This window comes from Furipterus horrens, unplaced genomic scaffold, assembly GCF_987537825.1.
Source record: "Furipterus horrens unplaced genomic scaffold, mFurHor1.1.pri manual_scaffold_5, whole genome shotgun sequence".
In the NCBI taxonomy this organism is placed as follows: Eukaryota; Metazoa; Chordata; class Mammalia; order Chiroptera; family Furipteridae; genus Furipterus; species Furipterus horrens.
Genome location: NW_028327175.1, coordinates 11,376,521 through 11,397,081, shown reverse-complemented (window position 1 = coordinate 11,397,081; position 20,561 = coordinate 11,376,521). Strand labels below are relative to the sequence as shown.

General features: G+C 44.3%; 1 protein-coding gene across 1 annotated transcript in view; it reads left to right on the top strand.

Moving 5' to 3' along the window:
• SPEF2 (sperm flagellar and cilia associated 2) overlaps positions 1 to 10,531 on the top strand; it is a 154,156-nt gene extending 143,625 nt beyond the window's left edge. Inside the window, exons 34-36 of the mRNA XM_090276176.1 lie at positions 4,057 to 4,296; positions 4,460 to 4,582; positions 10,312 to 10,531. Coding sequence (XP_090132302.1) covers positions 4,057 to 4,296; positions 4,460 to 4,582; positions 10,312 to 10,401 — 453 coding nt within the window. The 3' untranslated portion in view covers positions 10,402 to 10,531. The remainder of the gene's footprint in view (positions 1 to 4,056; positions 4,297 to 4,459; positions 4,583 to 10,311) is intronic.
• Positions 10,532 to 20,561: the final 10,030 nt, after the last annotated feature.

The following is a 20,561-nucleotide window of genomic DNA, read 5'->3' as shown; positions in this document are numbered from 1 at the left end:
CCAGACACAGGCTGAGTGTGCTGCCCACGTAGGCGTCTCTGTGGAGAGACATATAAACGGAGGCCTGGGAAAGGTGAGGGACTCTGCCGATCTCTGGGGGAAGAGCATTTCCAGCGAAGACCGCAGTAAACGCAAAAGCCCTAGGGTGGGGTCCTGCCTGGTGTATTTCAAGGAACAGAGAGCCAGTCAGCCATTGTGGTCGGAGGAACGAGCCGGAGGAGGGGTCAGAGGGGAAGTGATGCGGGGAGAGCTCAGGGTCCGCACCCTGTGGAGGGATGAGATGAGAAGTCGTTGGAGCGCAGCCGTCTGACTGACGACCCGTGAGATCTCTCTGGCTGCTGTTTAGAGACCAGGCTGCAGGGGAGCACAAGAGGCGGAAAGGAGAACTAGCTATTGCAGTAAGGGGTTCGCTTATCTATTGAATCCCACTGCGAAGTTATTTCTACCTTGAGTTGGGGACGACTGTTAGCCCAAAGGAGCTGCCACATGACAAGTGTTCGACTAATGTTTGTAAACATGGCAGGAAAGCAGGGAGGAAGGGAGGAGGGAAGGATAGGCTCTAGTCTCCAAGGTAAAGCAGAGGAGAGCAGAACATTCCAGGCAGAGGCAAAAACAGGTTCCAGGCGGCTGCAACGAGCCAGAAAGACCAGGAAAAGGGAAGCCTGCCCTGGAATTGTTGCCACAGCAACAGACAGCTGCCTTGGTGGGGAGCAGCCGAGGCAGCTGGTCCAGGGAGCTGATCCCTTCCACCCCTGAATCACTAATGCGGAGTCAGCTACTGCTCCCCACGCAGGAGTGCTTCTCTCCGAGCCCTGTGAAAGCCCAAGGGACCCACAGCCACTGAACAACAGAGTGAACCCGTGAGAGGTAGGGGGTGGAATGCGTGTGTCCCACACACACGTGCGAGCCTCTTTGCGGTCTGGAGTGAATCCTAGGAGCTTCAGACATACAGGATCCACCCACCTCCCTCGTTCTTGCTCACACCTGGTCCTGCCATCCTGCCTCCAATTACGCTGCCCTGTTTCTCTGCCCTTTCCAGCTGTGTTCTAGTTTCCTGGGCAACCTCATCCCAGGAAGCCATAATGAGCCTGCTCAGAAATAACACCCCCAAGGGGTCCGTATTCATTCCCCAGGCAGTGAATCAGCTCTCTGCTTTTGCTTTCTACATAAACAACTAGAAATCTCTCCCAATATTTCAGGCTTTCCCACTCTGTTTCTGAGACGCGGGCTGTTCTGCTCAATGTGGCACAGGCCTCCTGTTTAATCCAGTTCTTCTCGGGTAACTTGAAAGAGCAAAACATGAACGAGCATGCACTAGTCCCCGTGAAACCTGCAATGCGTTGCCATTTGGGGAAATGGTTTTCTGACCCATGTGGTATGGGGTCACAACGTTGGGAGTAAGTAATTTGTGAGCTCGAATCTCCCACCTTTTGAAAGTCTTCTTAAAGCATCTCGGCAGAGCATCGGAGATCCTGGGGTTTGAAACACATGAATTTTTATTCCCTTTTGCTCTGACGCTTTACCCACATCAGTCCTGTTAGTGACTTGTTTTGCCTCTGAGATGGGGGCACTGAACTGATTGAACATAGACATGCATGCTCAGGTGCCATTCCCAGGGCACGGAGACGCATCTGTCAGGAGTCCTCAAGGGCCGCCTCGGAGGGTGAGCGAGCGCGACCCAGGTGTCGCTAGTTGCCACAATCGGATGATAACAGGACTCACAGAATTCTGATGCCCCTAATAATTGCTCATTCGGAAGCACTGGCCCTTCTCCCACCTGGCATCCCTGGTTTTGATCACACACTTACCTTCCCAATCGTGGCCTTTTCGTGATGCCTGTTAGGAGAAAACGCCCTTCTCCGGCTGCTCCCTGGTCCCAACCTCAGCCCCGCTCCCCTCCCTCTGAACCACTCGTTAATTCTATGCTGTCCCAGCCCCTTAGGGAGCAAAAATAGAAAAAACTTAAAAAGCATCTTCTAATATTAGTAAGTTAAGGCTTCTTCACTAAGATTTCAAATGTTCAAGTTGTTACCTTTTAGCTAAAATAAAAAACTCACTTATCCCATGATGATTATGCCAGACCTTTGAAAGGTTGGTCCCTTCCCGTGGAACCAGTGCAGAGAGACCAGGTTCATCCTTCCTTTACCTTTGCTGTCACCTGCTCATGTAGCCTGACTAGTCATTTGCTCCCCCCATAGGCTGTCTTTATGTGTCCACGCAGCGTCTTTGCTGCATCAGAATAGAAATCTATTCATTCTCCACTCACTCAGCAAGTGGCTTTACACCTCGACTATGTTCATTTCACTATAGTAAATGTATTGTCCTGGGAAATTATTGATGGGTAGCCAGTGTGATGTTCCCCAAGCTGCCTAGGTGGAGACAAAAAGGCCAATTCCACATTTCTGCCATGTAGCATTTTAGTTGTTTAAAATGAGGAAGAGGATGGACGGATAGATAGGTAGGTTGATAAATATACTTAATTTCAAAATCTTCACCTGATGGAGCACTCTTTCTCTCTCTCTCTCTCTCTCTCTCTCTCTCTCTCTCTCTCTCTCAGGTTTAATTTCCAATTTACCAAAGGATACAGAAACCCACACAAAGCTAGAGAAAATGCAACTCATCTTCATTGCATTTCCTAGAGTATAATGAAGATAGGGCTGCCAGAGGTTTAATTTGGGGCTGTGTCATAGTCTTTATATACATGGGACTTAAGTAACTACTGGGAAAGAACATGTATGATCTATGCACTTAATGCTTCCCCTGAATTGAATATTTAAAGGCATTGGTACCCTTCTCTTATTTTAAGCCTAAATTAGTACTTCTCCTTCCTTGAGGTAAAGGAGAATCAACACTCAGGTGTTCTCTGACATCAGGCCAGTCAACATTTTGGTAATTCCCATTTTTCTACAGCAAATCACCAAATACTAATGACCTCATTGTCAGAAACACACACACATATGCGCGCACACATTTATTACAGTAAATACAATTCCACTGTAGAGGATTTGGAAAATATAAAATAAAGTGAAAAAGAGATTCCCCTATTCCATTAACCAGAAGTGACCACTGTTAACTCTTTAATGTATGTTTCTTTTTTCATTAATAAGTATAGATACATAAGAAAATGAAGAGCCTAGTGTCCTTATCACTTTGTGTTCTGTCCTTCTTATGCACTTCCTCTGAATGTTTTTTCATGTCACTAGATATTTGAATTCTAAACCAAGATTTTCATGGCAGTATAGTCTTCCATCACAGAAATATCCGGTAATTTGTAGCCATTTTTCTATTCTTGAATTGTGGGTTTTCTGTGTTTTCTGTAAATAACGTTGCATGAAACATCCACATACAAAAGACTTTGTGCACATGAATATTTCATTAGATAGATTCCTAGATCTATAATTGCTGGGTCAAAGAGTAGGCGTATTTGTCAGGCTTTTGATACATAATAATTCACTGCAGAAACAACGTGCTCTTTGCCATACTCAGAATGTCAGTGCCTGAATTCATGGCTCTTGGCCAGGTTTCAAAGAGAAGCAGTAAGAATACCAACCTGACTTTCTGTATTCAGTTGGTTTTCTATTTTGCCTCTGGATATTTACTCAGGTTTAACCTCCAGTATCCAAACAAATGTTCATTTTACTTAGAATCTATCAAACTCGAGAAATGAATTTGCCATGATCTGCAGTCAATTTCTCAAGCAAATCCTGTTAAAAATCTACAGCAATGGGAAATCTGACACCAGTTACAGGAATTCATTCTGGTGTTCATTTGTTCAGAAATACGATGCACCTGGCAGTGAGCCAAAGCATGTACAGAGCTGAGTATGGCACACCCCACACTGAGGCCTCTGTAAACTACCAGCAGGATTGGTCTAAGATTTTGAAGTGATTTCCAGCCCAGCAAGTAAAATCTCTTCCAGATTTTGTTCAGCTAGTTTGTGGCAAGCACCATCATTTCACGGCACAAAAAGTGCGTGGCAAAATGGACCTTGTTTAAATGTCTCATTACTGGCAAGACTTCAGTCTAACTTCATGCTCTTTTCATTTATGTGTGCAGACCTACTCCTTTACTGACATGAGCCCAATTCAGGAGTGGCCTGGAACCGAGGAAAACTTTATAAGTGAGGAAAGGGAATTAAGAGAGGAAAGGGAGGGAAAGGAAGAAGAAATTCCTGAAAATGCCAACACTGAAAAGATTTCTCTGGAAACACTGCTCAAAGTGTTCCGAGGAGGAAATGAAGCCCAAGACGCCAACCGGTTGGCAAGCCACCTGAAGATGGAGAGCATCTACTCAGAGGTTGGTTAGACTTGGTAAAAGGGGCAACCTAGACCTAAGAAAAGTTGCCCCAAGTTTGAGCATATCTTTATGGAATTCCTTTATTAAGTAAGAACCTATTTTTAACATTTGCAGAATCATAAAGTTAATGAATTTCTTTTTCTTTTTTGTTTTTTTTTTAAAGAACTTCATAAAAGTATTTCAGGACCTGGGTGCCAAGAATCTGAAGCCAATGGAAGTTGCTGTCCTTCTGAAACATCCTTTTATTCAAGACCTGATTTCAAGTTATCCAGACTATAAACTTCCTGTGAGTATTACCCAAAGCCATCCTGATTTGACTGAGCTCAGGTTCAGCGCAGAGTGGAACATTTCAAATGTGGACTAGCAGAAAGGGGGAAGAAGCTGGGCTCAGTCAGAACAGGTTCTGGGGAAGCTAAGCTGGTAATAGCATCAGATCAGATAGGCCAGCCTGCAGCACCCAAGGGCAGCAAGGTCAGGCACAGTAGAGATAGTTATCGGTACTAGGGATACTCTCAGTACTGTAGATAGTACTAAAAATACTAGGGGTAGTACTCTCAGTATTATGGATAGTACCAGAAATACTAGGGGTGGTACTCTCAGTACGATGGATAGTACTAGAAATACTAGGGGTAGTACTCTCAGTACTATGGGGCTACCTTGCATCTACAATGGAAGGCTGGAGATAGATAATTAAAGTCAGGTGGGTGGCAGTATTAGTGTTCTGGATCACTTCAGCCATCTTAATGACCTTAGCTTATGCCTGAAAAGTGTGAAGAATAAAATCTCCCTTGCCAAAGAGGACTGAGCAGACCATGATCTCCAGGCAAGCGCTGCCATATGCATGGTACACATTGTCTAAGTAGTTCTTATGGGGGCAGTGCTTATGGTGACAGAATGCTTGGGTGCCAGTTTCGGCAGGGAAACAGTCCTCAAGATGGGGAAACTGAGGACCAGACCCATAAAGACTGGATAACTCAGCAGAAGGAAGGAAGGATAAAAGGAAGAACTGAACCTCAGAACTCACTCAGTAACCAAGCAAGTTTCAACTCCACTTGCTCAATGTACCTCCCCGTGGCCAGTCCCAGGTCTCCAATGGCAAGGGCTCAGGAAGGCGGAGTGTGGCAAGTTGTTATAACCATTGCACATGCCAGTTCAATGGCATACGGTTCTCCCTCCTGAGAGTTGTTCATTAGGCTAGAAAGTGTTTGATGAGTTTAAGATAAAAACACTTTCACTTTGATAAACTACAGGTGGTATGAGATGCGTTTCTCTTGGCTTCCCAGTCATAACTACCTATGCCTGGAAATGAGACTAGCTAGAGTTAAGTATCTTCGCGTCTGGATTTGTTTGTTCTAAATTGGTGATCCTTTTCTATACCAATTTTATTACACATAGTAATAATAATTGAAATTAATTTCTAATAAGCTAACATACTCTAAGCACTTCTAGTAGAAGAATATGATTATAGCTTTTAAGAACACAAGCTCTGGAGTCAGAAAGACAATGGACTGACTCTTGGGTCTGCCACTCCCAAGGTACCTGACTTTAACTTTCTCCTGATCCTGGCTCTCTCTTCTGTTCAATGGAGACAATAGCCATTGCTATTGAGAGAGTTTTGGTGAGAATTAAATGAACTTATGCATCTAAAGCACTTGCCACGGTATCTGACAAATGGCCAGTGCTACAGAAATGGTAGCTGTTATGATCACTGGTCAATACCGAGCACTCACAACTGATGCCACTAATAATAAAGATCCATGGGCGACAATAATGAGAACCAAACTCGGTAGCTGCTCTCAAGCAATTCGCTTCTATTTGCAGGAGAATTTTTTCATGCAGGAATTATGTAAGAATGATACAAGGTAAACCACCCAAGCACGTAATTATAGGAATTCAAAACATAGGGCTTGTGTGTCTGTGTGTGTGTGTGTGTGTGTGTGCGAGCGCGCGCGCTAGAAGCTGACTCTTTAAGAATGGATAGGCCTCTGAGCAAGGTTATGAAATGGTATTAGGTTGTTTTTTTTTTTTTATTGATTATGCTGTTACAGTTGTCCCAATTTCTTTTCCCTCTGCTCCCCTCCACCCTGAGACCCCACTTCCTCTAGTTGTCCCCCCCCCTTAGTCTATGCCCATTGGTTGTGCATATAGTTCTTCTCAACATCTTCCTGTCTACTCCACTCCCTCCTACTGAATTAATTTCTTTATCCTTAAGTGTTTCTTTGTCTCTTAGCCATGTCATACATATCCTTAGGTCTCTACGTTTAACAGGACTCTTTTAAAACTAATTTGTGTCTCTTGATTTAAGTAGGTGTGAAATATATAAAAACATAGTTGGCAGCTATTCCAAGCTATTGGATTCACACATTCCGCAAACATTTACTGTTGCACTGGAACTAGCATGTTACATGTTCCTTTTTAGCATATTATACTTTATACTTCCATTAATAAAGACTAGGTTTCTTCCCCACTTTGGATGAGGCAGCATAAGTCAGTACAACCCTGGAATTAGTGAGGACAGAGCACATCAGCACAGGACAAAGGGTGGTGAGAGGCAGGTGAGTGAGTGTCACATGCAGGCTGAGGAGCCACCAACTGTGGGGATCTGTCCCCTTTTTCTTTCCTCTTGACAAACCTCATATTGTGGGTCCCCGAAGCCCATCACTTTAGACTGCATTTCATCCTGTGCATTCTGTTCCATGTTTCAGGGACCAGCCCTTTTATTTCAAACCAGAAAAGTAGTTTTCAAAATCCCTTGGGATTATGAATAACAGGATTCATCTTACGTTGCCAAGAAGAAGTAGGAGTGTATTTGGTATCATCCTTACTCTGGCCAGGATGACTAAATAGGATTAATGTGCAGAGAAGATTCTGTCATTTTCCTGAGAAAAGAACACAGCCCACTGCCTTGGGGAGCCAGCCACCTGGACAGATGTCCTGACTCCAGGCAAGCAGGAGTCCACAAGGCTCTTTCTAATTTGTGTACTTCCCTCATTTTGGAAGGAGTTTTACCAGCTTGCAGCACACCTCCACCAAAGTCCTGCTGACGCAGCTCCACTCTTCACAGGGCTGTCTCCAGTGGGGCAGGATAGTCAGCATCTGGGGCCACTACCCACTGTGTCCCAGGAGCACCTTGACCTATTGACCCCCTACACTGCCTCCACATGTTCTCCAATCTTCCCTGGCTGAGGGTGTCTGACTCCAGGGACCCATTTCCATAGGACCAGCATGGCCTGACACTCTAGTAGCAATGAGAGAGTTTGTCTGCCTGCCAGTCAGTCAGTCCATTCGGTCTCATTCCTCCATGGCCAGAGTGATTCTGCTGAGTCAGCATCTTCAACTCCCCCTTCTCCTTGACCTTCACATCTCCTCCCTGTTGCTCCACTGAGGGATCTAAAGAGAGGAGAGTGAACCGCCATAGTCAGGACTCATTCGGGATTGTGAACCGACTGGGAGTTGAGCCTGTGACCTGAAAAGGCTTCATTCTGAGCCAAAAAAAGAGAAGACAGAAAGAGAGAGAGAGAGAGAAAAAAGAATCTCTGAAGACTCAGGCACTTGTCATCATTTTTTGCTCCAGATATCCATGTACAAGTAAATAGATCACATTTTAAAATGAACTTTAACCACAGCGATGTTATTTGAAGATCTCTCAAGATAAGCAGAGCAAAAGCTAGAGTGTGGTTTTTCAGGTTAGAAGTTGTTTGCTGTCATAAACAGTGGGACGTGAAGGTGGTTGCCTAACAGCTCTGTTTATAAAGCTCATGTCTGGGAGTGGGAACATTTTTAAAATACATATTTAAAAAAGCTGAGTATGCATAATTATTTTCATATGATTTATTTTTGCCCCTGCTAAGGGGTGGTCTGGCTTTGTGGTTAGGAGGGAGGGCCCGGGACCACACTGATTATTAGATTCACACCCACAAGCTGCGTGATCTCAGGCAAGTGAGCCCCTGGTGCCTTGGTTTCCCCATCTGTAAAACAGGGTTAACTATCAAATCACTTAACACATATAAAAGTGCTTGGCAGGTATAAATCACTCAATAAATTTTAGATATTATTATTACTATTATTCTTAGTGGTAGGTTGGTAGCTGCAGTGCACAGGACATATTTCTGGGGTGTGTACCATTATTTGTGGAAGAATTCATAAACTGGCGTGTCATCTCTTGAATTTAGCGTCTGCTCTTGGAAAGAAAGAAAGCTGTCCCCAGAGCAGCTCCGTGGTGACAAAAGGTTCAAACCAAAGCCCCAGGAAGACTCATGTGGGAAATACCTTGTGTGGGATGTTCAGCTTTTATGTTGGATTTTACAGATATTCAATTAAAGTCACTTATTTAACTTCTACTTTCATATACCTGATACAAAAACTTATTTCCAAGTGGTGTTCCTAAATTATTAAGAAAATGCATTGGTTAAATGAGGCAAGATGGATGAGAACACTGGAACTTGGTTACTAGAGAGTAAAGTCAATTAATTTCCTATGACAAATATATTTACAAATGCAAATGAACACACGGTTTTCTACACCAGCCTAACAAATGTAGTTTTTTATACTGAATGCATGCTAAGTAAATGAAACTTTGCTTAGCAAACCTCTAAATTGAGTATATTGCCTTAAAATTAAGGTTTCCATTCAATAAGAGATAACCTTTGAGTGTTAAAGTCAGAATGTTACAGGAAAATTTCTGTAAAGATTGAATTCCATGAGGACAAAATACCTATAAAATATGTGTGATTTGAAGACACTTTCGTCCTGTTTTGTCTGCAAGGTATCTGATTTTAAAATATGCTCCAACCTTCTCCTGTTTCTTTATAACAAAATATATGGATACGATGGCTGCTCTCGTGCTTTATTTTCAAAGCACCTCTGTCAAGTGTTTCCAGGCTCTCTCAACCAAGCTGTCGTCAATTAACTGCCCCTGAAGCCTGTGGCCCGTGATTGCAGCTCTAAACTTAGCCAAGGTTGGTTTAAATACCTGTGGTTTCTAGTTCTCCCCATGCTACGGAGTGTGAGATAATCCCAGGTCAGCCTGATCCTTAATCTCCAAGTTGACAGTCAGTAACATGAGGTCTTGCCAGCGTACTTACTAGTCAAAGAAGATGTGCTGTTCAGAGTTGCTGTGGGTAGGACCAGCTGTAGTGAGCAGCCTTTCTTTTTCATGTAGTTTACTCAGTACTGGCCTTTGACTGTAGAAGATCTGTGTTTTCACAGAAAAGTTCCCCCAAGGGAATGATTCACTGTGATTCCTGGCAGTGTCTGGTGTCAGCAGTGTGTGTCACTCGGCCGAACTAGCTCATGTCTTCGTGAGTGAAATAGCCACAGTCAAACTGAAACCTTTGGAACTCAGCTCTGAAGGAAAGAAACTCATATCCTTAAATCACTTCCCTAAATTTTGGAGAAAACCACATAAACATAATTCTACATTTCCCACATGTGTTTGTACCCCTTCTGCATTGTGATAGCATTTGAAGTTTAGTTTCATAAATAGCTGTGATTTAAAATGTAAGCAAGCTGGGTATTTTAAATGAATTAAAACAGATCCTTCTAACCCTGATATGTTAAAAAAAAAAAAAAATGAAGAAATGAGTCAATCCCCACCCCCTCAATAATCTGCTGTTCCAAAATTCTACAAATCTGTAGACATGATTAACTTGGCATTAGAATTTTCCTTTAATAGAAGGTGAATACTGCTTTTTTTTTTTTTACTAATAGGAAAATAATCTTTTGAGTTATCTATTATGTACCAAACTCTGTATAACTGCTTCTATAAATGTTGTTTAATCTAATATGAAAATTCTGTTATTAGATGAGGAAAAGCAGGCTCCAAGCTCCTTGATAGCTTTTCCCAGTCTACAACTAGTAAGTTACAGGGCAGGATTCAAACTAAATAGAGAACAATTTTATCAAAGGAAAAAATAAAAACCAACTTACTGTTTAATCACTGTCATATATTAGATGACCATTAATCCTAAATCACTTACAAATGTTTGTAACTTCTCTTTGAATCTCTTCTCTTAGGATATTAAAATAATTCTCCAAAGGTGTGAGTATGTACAAGGAAGTGATGAAGAGAGATCTCCTTCAAGACTCACAGAGGAAAAGAAATGAAAACCAAAGAGTAGAGTGTGATTTCTATAACTTGGCAATGTATCTTCCAATGTCAAATCTAAACACGGTGTTTGTTGTATGTGATATTGTTGTTCGTTTAGAAATGACCCCTATCAGGTTATGAGGAACAAATGGGTCAAAGATCTTTCTTTAACTCAGAGAATATTCTGTAATAAATCTTGAATTTCTGAGCAAAAATCCAAAGTCAGAAAGAATGCATTTTAAAGTGATTCTGAAAAATAGAAGACCCTAGAACAAGATGTTCAGAAATCAACACATGAGCAATCCCTATGAGAAGTATCCAGATGAGGCCCAGGCAGTGAAAATTCCCCCAAAGCTCCACAGAAGGGTAGTTCTGCTGGGAGTGATCTGTAGTTCTTTCTCTGGGTGCAGTAAAACTCCAAGGTCCATTCCAATAGCCAAGGAGAAGGCTACACTATTAACCGCTATACGGTCATGTCCTACATGTACTCTGTTCATAATTCTTTTGTAATAGAATATAATGTTTCCTGAACATATAGATATAAAATTATATCTTTTTAGTTGTATAAATTAGCAAATCAAATTCGACGACACTTATCTAAAGAAAGTATTTTTTTGTTTTGGGTTTTTTTTGGTTTCTTTTGTTTGTTTGTTTGTTTTTTGAGTGATAATATATTCTGTGGCTGGGCTCCCATGAAACAAACTCTGGGCCTCCACACTGGCTTCTCCTTCTGAGGATATCTTGCTGAATCCTTCTCTTATAAATGTTGGCAGGCCCCAGCACCAAGTCTTTTATATCCACAGTCCATCCCTGAATGATGCATCCATTTCCATGATTTCTGGATATTAACACAGGAGCTAATGCTGAAATTTCTATTCCCATCTTTCCCGCAAACTTCTTTTACTGTCTACTTGGTTACCGCATGAGTAGGTCATAGTTATCACAAACACAGGTCCATACCGACAGAAGCTTTTTATAATGCAAGTCAGGTCATGTCACCCCTCTGCTCCAGTGCTCTGCTGGCACCTCATCTCATGCAGAGTCCATCCAAAGTCTTCACCTTGATTCTACCCCTTGCTGCCCCTCTGATCTCACCTCTTGCTGTCCTTCCTCTTGACCACGCCCCTTAATGCACAAGCCCACCTTGTTGATTCTGGAACACTCCTGCCTTAGGGCCTTTGCAATTTTTTTTTTTTTTTTTTTCTGCCTGGAATGATTTTCTTCCTTGATTTCCTTCAGGTCTCTGTTCAAATGCCACTTTGCCAGTAAGGCCTTCCCTCAACACATAATACAAAGTAGCAATAACCGCTCCCCACCCCCACACCTGATCCCCACTTCCATTCTTTTTCCATTGTACTTATCAACATCTGACAAACACGTATTTACTCTTTTGCTTGTCTGTCGCCCCTCTAGATTTTAAGGTCCATGAAATTGGACATTTTGTGTTATTTTATACTGCTATGCCCCAGAACCTCAGACTAAAATAATAACCAGCTTTAAATTGTGTTGATACATTTATGCATAATGTGTGGCAATGTCATCTTTAGATCGCTCACTAAAAGGATGAGCAGTCCAAAGACAATTTCTGTTGTAGCTGGGAATTATATTCTATTTCTAGGGAATGACATACCTCATTTGCTTATTATGGGCTAAGGTTACTCAAGACTTTGTTCCCAAAACCCTTGTCTTCAAGATGAAGGTTAGTGACCCAGAAGCATACTTGATAAATAAAGAAGAAACTCTACCAAAATTTCAAAATTTCAACTTAGCTGATTCACACACAGTTATATTTATTCTAGAGAAGGGAACAGAGAAACACAGATGTCTTCCATTAACATGAAGTTCACGTTACACGACTTCACTTTTATGAAAGACCTATATTAATACTGTAATAGCTTTTTTTCAAAAAAGTAAAAATCCTTTTTGGATTTTGTTTCTCTTCTCTTTCTTCCCCTAAATAGATCTCCCACCCACCTCTTTGTCATGCCTGACTCTCAGTGTTCGTTTATTTTAAAGACCCATTTCTTCAGCTTTGATAAAGATCAATATTTTATATTAATTCATGGGGAAGACTTGCAAGGGAGTCACCACTTCCTCTCAATCACAGGTCCAGGAGGTGTCAGCATGGACTGCCGAGATACCTGTCTCCGGGTCATTTCCCGCCAGTGTAACACTGGCCTCACTGGAAGTTCCAGACAACTAGGGCTGCCTTTTCTTCATCCTCAGCAAACTCACCCTCCAAACTGTAACCCTCTTCAGTATCTTCCACTATTTGCAACACCTCAACACCTGTCTCTCTCCCGCACGCATGTGCGCATTAAATATTACCATATCCTCCCGCTCTTGCTTTTATAAGATGGATCTGAAGTATCTTATCCTCGGTGCTCTCCTCTGGATATTAGTGTGGCATTTTACAAGATCATTTATGATATCTTCATGTATCCTTAGGAACAAGGGAACCAAATACAGACTGAATGCAAAGACAAGTGAATTTGTATTAGAGCGGAGTATTGGTGGAGTGACTTTAGCAAGCACAGCAGACTCATCGTACAAATGATTCATTATCCCTCTTCCTCAATGGACTGTTAGCTGTAGGAAATACTGACCCTGTCTCTCTTATTCACCTTTGTGATACGAAACATCAAAGAAACATATAGGACTCATGCAAATGATGATTATGGTTGACACAATGTTGGAAGAGGTTTGAATTAAATTATGTTTAGTTAGAGAAAGAAGACCCAATAATATGGTCAAGATATTAATAATAGGTAGGAGAAGGTACAATAATAATAGCAAATATTATTGAGGGTATTCAGTGAGTCAGGTAGTGTGTTGAGGGACATTACAAGCATTTTGTCACTTAGTTCTCACAACTCTGTGAAATGGTTACTCTTCAGATTGCCATTTACATAAAATGAAAATGACATTTAAAGAGATTATGTAACTTAGTCAAAGTCACCCAGTTGGTAATAATAGGCACAGACTAGAAACCCACAATAAGCCCCATTCCTCTTACCTAGTTTACTCAACTTTGGAGCAAATAACCAATTACACAAACACAGGACAGAGAAAGTACAGCTTAGCAGTATTTAAAAATAAAAACAAAAGGTTGCGGTCCAAGTAAATTGAACCTAATTTGCTACGGTGTGGCCCCTGAAAAACCCGATGTCCTCAAGCACTCGTGGTAGTAAGGGAGATGCTGATTTCCCTCCCACCTGCAGTGGTCATGTTAGGTGGGATAGAGAGTAAACCAAGGCAGGGAGGAGGAGGGAGACATGTTTCACCCACTAACTCAGCAGTCCTGAGCAGGGTCTGATAGTATTGCCAGGCGTTCCAACATCACAGGAAACACCACGCTAACACGGGAGAAGAGCAGGCCCTGAGATTCTATGTATCATTTCCACTATCTGGGAAAGAAACCCTTTGAAACTGTGGATTCATCCCAAGGCCTGACAGGCAGAAAAGGGTCCACAGTGTCCAGAGGGAGAAACCCATAAACAGCTTTGGTTCATTTCCTGCCTCTGGTCACTCTGTTTATGGAGGGAGTCCCTAATGCTTACAGAAAGAGCCCATAAATAACTTTGGGCAACTGCCCCAACTTTAGTTAACTGCCTGCTGTCACGTATCTGTCTTACAAGATGAACAAATGCAGTCTGGAGCAAGAAAAGGATTCAGGCTCACAGACCTCCACACATACCTAAGTTTGGGTAGTCACGTGCCCCCGGGAAAGCAGGCACCACCTTCACCTGTCTCAATATGTAATTTCTTCACCCACTTCCCGCTTACTACACGTCCTCAGAACAAAGGACTCTCTCTCTGGCTGCCCAGCCTCCGGCCTTTGGCCGCCCTTACCCTGATTTGCCTATGCCTCTCACCCCCACCTTAACTAGGCCCGTTCTCTTCTATGAGAATGGATCAGTAATAAACCCCGCTTGTCCACTAATAGACTTGCTGATCTGTAATCCTTCACTGAGTCTACTGCATCGGCAAAAAAAAATAAGTTTCTGAGAGCTTCTCCTGTAATGGTCTGTCCTCAGCTGCAACTCTGAGAGCAGTTCATGGCCATACACTTTAATAGATGCCCACTTCTTATATGCAGATGAACTGATATATGTATTCAGAAGGGAGGGAACTTATGTGCACACTTCTTATATGCAGATGAACTGATATATGTATTCAGAAGGGAAGGAACAAAAATCCTTGAGCCTGAGCCTTGACTAGAGAACCTTTTAACTTAAAGAAAAAAGAAACCGTCCCAGCCATTTGAAAAGCTGTCCATACTGAGCATCTTTTCTGTGGTCCCCAGGGACCAACACTAAGGTGAATGTTGCAGCTGACCACATGGAAGTACAAGCTCTCTGTTGCCCGAAGTATTCTGAGGGAGGCAGGATTCCTTGTGGCTGGGAAGTTGGCATCCATAACAGGAACACAGAACTTGACCCCTCTGTCCTGCTCCTATTGCAATTCTATCTCTACTGAACCAGCTTCTCGGCTCTGCTACCCCAACTTCCACCTCCCCAAAGGGCCTTTCCAGCTGGATCTCCCTCATGTGCAGACCTCACTTTTCTTTAGAGCACTATGACTAGGCTCAGCTCACTTTGTGCACATCCCGTAGCTCCCTGCACTAGAATTCTACCATTGGAGCCCAATACCATCCTCTGGCTACTTAGCTGTTACCCTGCTCAGGCCAGGCTGTAGTTCCCTACGGGAGGGTTACAGTGAGAGCGAAAGAGATGCACACATTGATGGGGCACTTGGTGGGTGACCCTACAGCCCTGTCCATCTCTGAGGTTCTCTGGGAAGAGTCCCTCCGCCTAACTTCCCGTCCTGTATTAACATGAACAACAGCATCACCTGGGGTCTTCTGCTCTCCCACACACAAACCTTCAGCTGAATCCTTGCCTCCTCATTCTCTCTCCCCCTCCACCCCCAAGTCTTACTGATTTCTCCTTATAAATGTCTCTCTCACCTCTCTTCTCTTTTCAGTCCCCACAGTGTCAACCTTATTTCAAAGGGCCTCAACATCTTTCTTCTGGACACTTGAAATAGCCTTCAGTTAGCCCCCTACTTCCTGCACCTTCTCCCAAATCCTCCACTTCCTACCCTAACCCAAGCTCTACACTGCTTCCAGATAATCTTCCCGGAACACGCTTTTGCTTAAAAACCCTCCCTCAGCCACTCAGCAGAGCTCCTAGTATTCATTAGATATTTGATAATGGTGGAATGAATTAGCAGATGAGGAGGGATGTCTCCTTTTAATAGAAGTTCCAGGAGGTGGAGAGGAACTTTTCGTAGTAAAGTTGTTCCTGTAATCTTATACATCCCTCATGCTAGAACTACAGACAGGACTGAGTTCATTTTCGGGTTGTGTGGGTGTGAGGAGGACCACAGTCCTCTTCTCTGAATGTCCCCCTGCAGTTCTGGAGAAGAGAGGTGGGGGACACCAGGCGCACCTGCTACAGGCTGACTGACTCACAGAAGCCAATGAACGCCGTGAATTCTATTAGGATCCGTTCATTTTAGGACCTGGAGCCTGGTCTAATCCCCAACAGGTCAGCCCAGCAGCCCTCACCATCTGGCTCCATCTTGGCCCCCCCCCAACTCACCACCCACATCCTACCTTAACAAAGGGTGCCCTAACTCTGTCCCTGCACCTTGCACAACTTAACCTGCCTCTCCTATTTTACTGGCATATTTGTCTAAATAACAAATGTATGTTGCCTGTTGGAAAAGCTCCTGTGGCCCCCAGTGGTCTTCCTTGTCATACTCTCTGACAGGGACTTGGTCGGGCGCCCTCTGTCACCTGAGGCATCACGAAAGTTTTCTGGTGAGCACGGGGTAAACAACTTGATAAGCACGTTCAGCCTCAGATTCTCAGCATAAAGACAGAGCAGAATTTTGTTTTCAAGCCTGTGTCAAAACAAATCTGGAAAGAGATGCCACCAGAGTCTCGTGGCTGTGGTTCAAAGCTCCAAAGAGGCCACGCCATGCTCACAGCCGCGCCTGGAGCACTTGAGCTCCGAGCAAAGGCTGGTGCGTCTTTGCTCACTTCACACTAACCGCAGAGACGGCGGCTCCGAGCCCTGTCTGAACAGCCTCACCTTGCTTTGCCCCCACAAACCAGGCCGAAACCACAACATCCTTCTCGCCTACGGCAGACTTCACCGTGCACTCTGAAGGGCAAGGACTTACTCTTCTTCCCCCAGCCTCGCCGTGTGTGCCCATTCCGCACTAAAGGCCCCTACACCAAGGGGAGCCTTTGCGCCCCTGCCCCTTGTGGAGGACTCTGCGGGAAAAGTGCCCCGAATTGGAAGGCATCACTTAGCTTTCTCATGCAAAAGGGGACCCTTACAGCTTCCTTCGGGATTTAGCTACCCTTCCTGACATTCACCCATTGTGCCAGTGGGATTGTTTGGAAGCTTTATTCAAGTGCTAAGGTGCCACTTATGAAAACAACTTCCTCCGAACTGATAACCATGTTTCTAAGTATTGCATCTTCCTAAGGGAGCTGAGAGAGGTAGCCAGCAGGTAGAAATACATACTTCTTGATTATTTGACATGTGCCAGCCACTATTCTAAGCACTTTCTAAGAATTAGGTCGTTTAATTCTCATCTATAGGCAACCTTATAAAGTAGGTATATTACTACCCTCATTCTACAGCAAAAGGACCCGCGGTGTGAAGGGGTGAAGGAGTTCCCCTAACTCATGCAACTGGTAAGAGGCTAAGTGAGATTCCTATCCAGGAGGGACGGGATCTGCCCCTAGAGTCTTTGCTCTTAGCCCTTCCACTGGGCTGCTTCTCTATCGCCTGTGGGCCATGTAGAGGCATTACAAGGTATAACCACGTATACAAAGTCCCAAGAGCTCCCCTCAACTACAGAGGGGTCTCTTCACTGTCCTTGCGTCTTGCCTTCCTTCTGACAGCATTTTGCCAATAGGGGCCTTGGCTTATTAACTCTGACTCCACAGACAGATATATCTGAACTTTTGTGGCTACCTGGCTTGCCTTACCTGTGTTTCTATTTTATCTGTTCTTCCCCACCCCCGTTTGGATGTTCATAATATCCCTGTTTGACCTTTGACCTGGCTGCACCTGGTCCACTCACCATGTAGCCTCCCAGCTCAGCAGAAAGAGTCTAAACCCTTTGTCCTGACAGACACTTTAGACTGAGGACTTTGGGGACAGATGAGTTCCCAGAATGTACTTCCCCAGATAAGCCTCTACTGTAGAGGGGTCACGATAAATTTAGATTGTCCTGTCAGCCTAGTAGCTTCATTGAACGGCCAAGTGAAGGCTCATGTGCTTTAACTGAAGTCCTCCAGATTCCTTGAGTGCATGGTTATGAGAAGATTTGACCGTGAGAGCCCAGGCTGCAAACATAAACTAGAGGAACTGGGCAGGCATTTTAAAAATATTTAGCAGGTCAGATTTTTATTTTAAAAAATGTCTTCTTAGCCTATCTTTCCTTTTGAAAAGAGAGCACAAAAGAGATTTTACTTTTTTCTTAATTCTACTGAAGAAAATAGCACAGGCATGAGGATAAACAGTGGTTAACCTTTATCTTCAGTATTAAAGAGGCCACAGGGCACAGCAAGGACGGTCACACACTAATTGGCAGCTACCAAACATCGCCTGGCAATGGCAGTACCATGGGAAGCCAGAATTTCTGGTCCTTATGCAAAAAAAAACTCTTAAACTGTAAATATTGACAAGAAATTCAAATAGCGTTAAGCCCTCCATGGGCCAGCTCTGCATAAACCAAACGATTGTATTCACAGGCCTAGTATGTGGCCCATGACCGCTTATCACTTTTCCACTATCAGGTTTCCTAAAGGGGGTCACTCCAAGCAAGCCAGGAGGGCTGGTCACGGCGGCCAAACCCAGTGCTCCACGGACAAAGCCGTGTGCCCAGGGCCCCCACTAGCTCATACAGCACCTTCACGTGACTCTGCTCCAAACTGATACAGCACCATGGCAGGCGGGGCACAACAGACCAGCTACTAGAGTTCAGCCCCCATTCTCCTCTCAGCTGGTTACGCTTCTGGAGAGCACGAACCACCCAGTCACGTACAGTGGCCTTGATGGAGCCCCACCCAGCAGAGCCGGACACACACCTTGTGATTACACCATAAAACAGCCTGGAGAAGGAAGCCAGGGTTCTCCAGCTGCTGCTCGGCGATTCCTAGGTTGTCGGACATTTGACCCCCAAGGAGGTTAGGGGTGCAGAGCTAGACCAAAATCAAAGATACAACCCTCCCCACAGCCCATTTTCTCATCGCCTGCATCTGTCACGTACGTGTGGCACGAGGCTAAGCCTTGAAGAAACCTGCAAGTGGCGAACTGGGACAAGTCCGATAAAAAGCACACAACCGCGCTGCACAATCTGTTGTGCCTTTGCCCAGGTGTTCCTTTGCATACGGAGGTTGACTAGCAGTGCACCTTTGACCGAACTTTCCATTTCATCCGCAAGGCTAAATTGAAAGAGAAAAGCCAGCACGTTTTCTGCAGCCTTCCCTCCTGCTATGACTAAGAACAGGGCAAAGCCACTGAGGTGGTGGGTTTACTAAAAACTCACATATCAGTTGTGATCAAACTGTTGTTCCAAAACCACAGCTGGTGGGTCTGCTTCCAAACTGGTGGCAGACCCACTTCTTAAAACCTTCCCTTCCTCTCACAGAAATTCCTAGAGGTGGAAGAACATGGACAGAATTTGTATTCCCCATGCCCAGCCCATCATTCTGTCCCCTTTCAGTGCCACCATCACACCCCCTCTTGAGGAAAAGAGGACTTTATGGAAACCACTTTACTGAACTTAGGGGTGCTTCAGGTATAAAATCACTCCCCTGGATCTTCACTTCTCCTCTGGTCCCCCACCTACCCCAGCACCCACCTATCACCCAGGTGTCCCCACAGCTGAGCTGTACCTGCGTGGAGGCTCTAAGGCATCAGGGGACCTGGGAAAGGAGAGCAACTCCCTCTCCTTCAGTCTTCCCGGAAGGTGATGCAAGCTGCTCTTTCCCACAGAGGACGACGTTGATTTACATTTCCATGCTAGAGAGAGAAAGAAGTGGCAGAAAACCAAGTAGCACTGGGCTTACCATGGGCCAGTGATGGACAGCTGGCTGGCCCTTTGCCCTGGGGTGCTTCTCAAGAGTTGAATAGATGGTATCCAGTTAGCCATGGAACCCTCTTCTTGTTTAGGCCCTAGGGCCGGGAGAAGTCCAGAAATGAACCACTGTTTCTTAGAGCTGAGAGTTTCTGCTGCGGGTGTAGGAGGAACATACTCTAGGATTCAGAAGCCCATATGCAGAAGATAAAATCCTGAGATAAAATGTACCTTGAGCATAGAAGAAGCTATTGCAGCTGGATTCTGTAGCAACATCATGGCCACCGTGTGTTTTCTGTTGCTTCGATTTGTCTTCTGGCAAAACTGTTTCATGCCCACAGTCTCAGGGGACTGCCAGTAACTGCTAACAGGGCTGTTTCACCAAAACCCTGAGACAGGACACCTCTGCAAGAGATCTGACGCCAAAAGAAGACAAAGTTCTTCCTATCCAGAAGAATTTGCTCCCCTGCACCCCACGCACACACCAGGACACCAATGTCCCAGGTGCCACCGGAGACAGATGACCACTAGGAGAAAAAGACACTCTGCAGGAGAAAAAAAAACTGGCAGGAAGGGTGAAGCCTAGAGGAAGGTGGAAAAGTCTATGAAAAGTAAGAAATGGCAGAGTCCTTGGTGGCCAACCTCATTTGTCTGTGAGCACATAGAAAAACCACCCCCACGCTCCCACAAATTCCCCCAAAATACTTGGTCAACATTTTTCAGGAGGCTGGTGGTCTTGAGAGTGTGGGTGAGTTCAAGGGCCAGAGGAGTTTGAGTTATTGCTCTTAATAGAAAGCAATTTAGCCCCATAAAGTGGTGACATGTGGAGAAACTCGATTTGAGAGATTCATATATTCTAAGCTTCAGAGCCTACTTAGAATTTCCATATATTTTCTATTTAGCCTGCATGGAAAATTTCCTAAGTCGCATACTCGTATACAGTGGAGAGTTGAGGTAGGAAGGGATTCTTGTCCTAGGAGGATTTCCAGGAACCAACAGGGTGGTGAGGATGCTCTGAAGAGGCAGAGTGGTCCACCCCGCTTTTTCAAACCTACTCCCACCCTGGTGT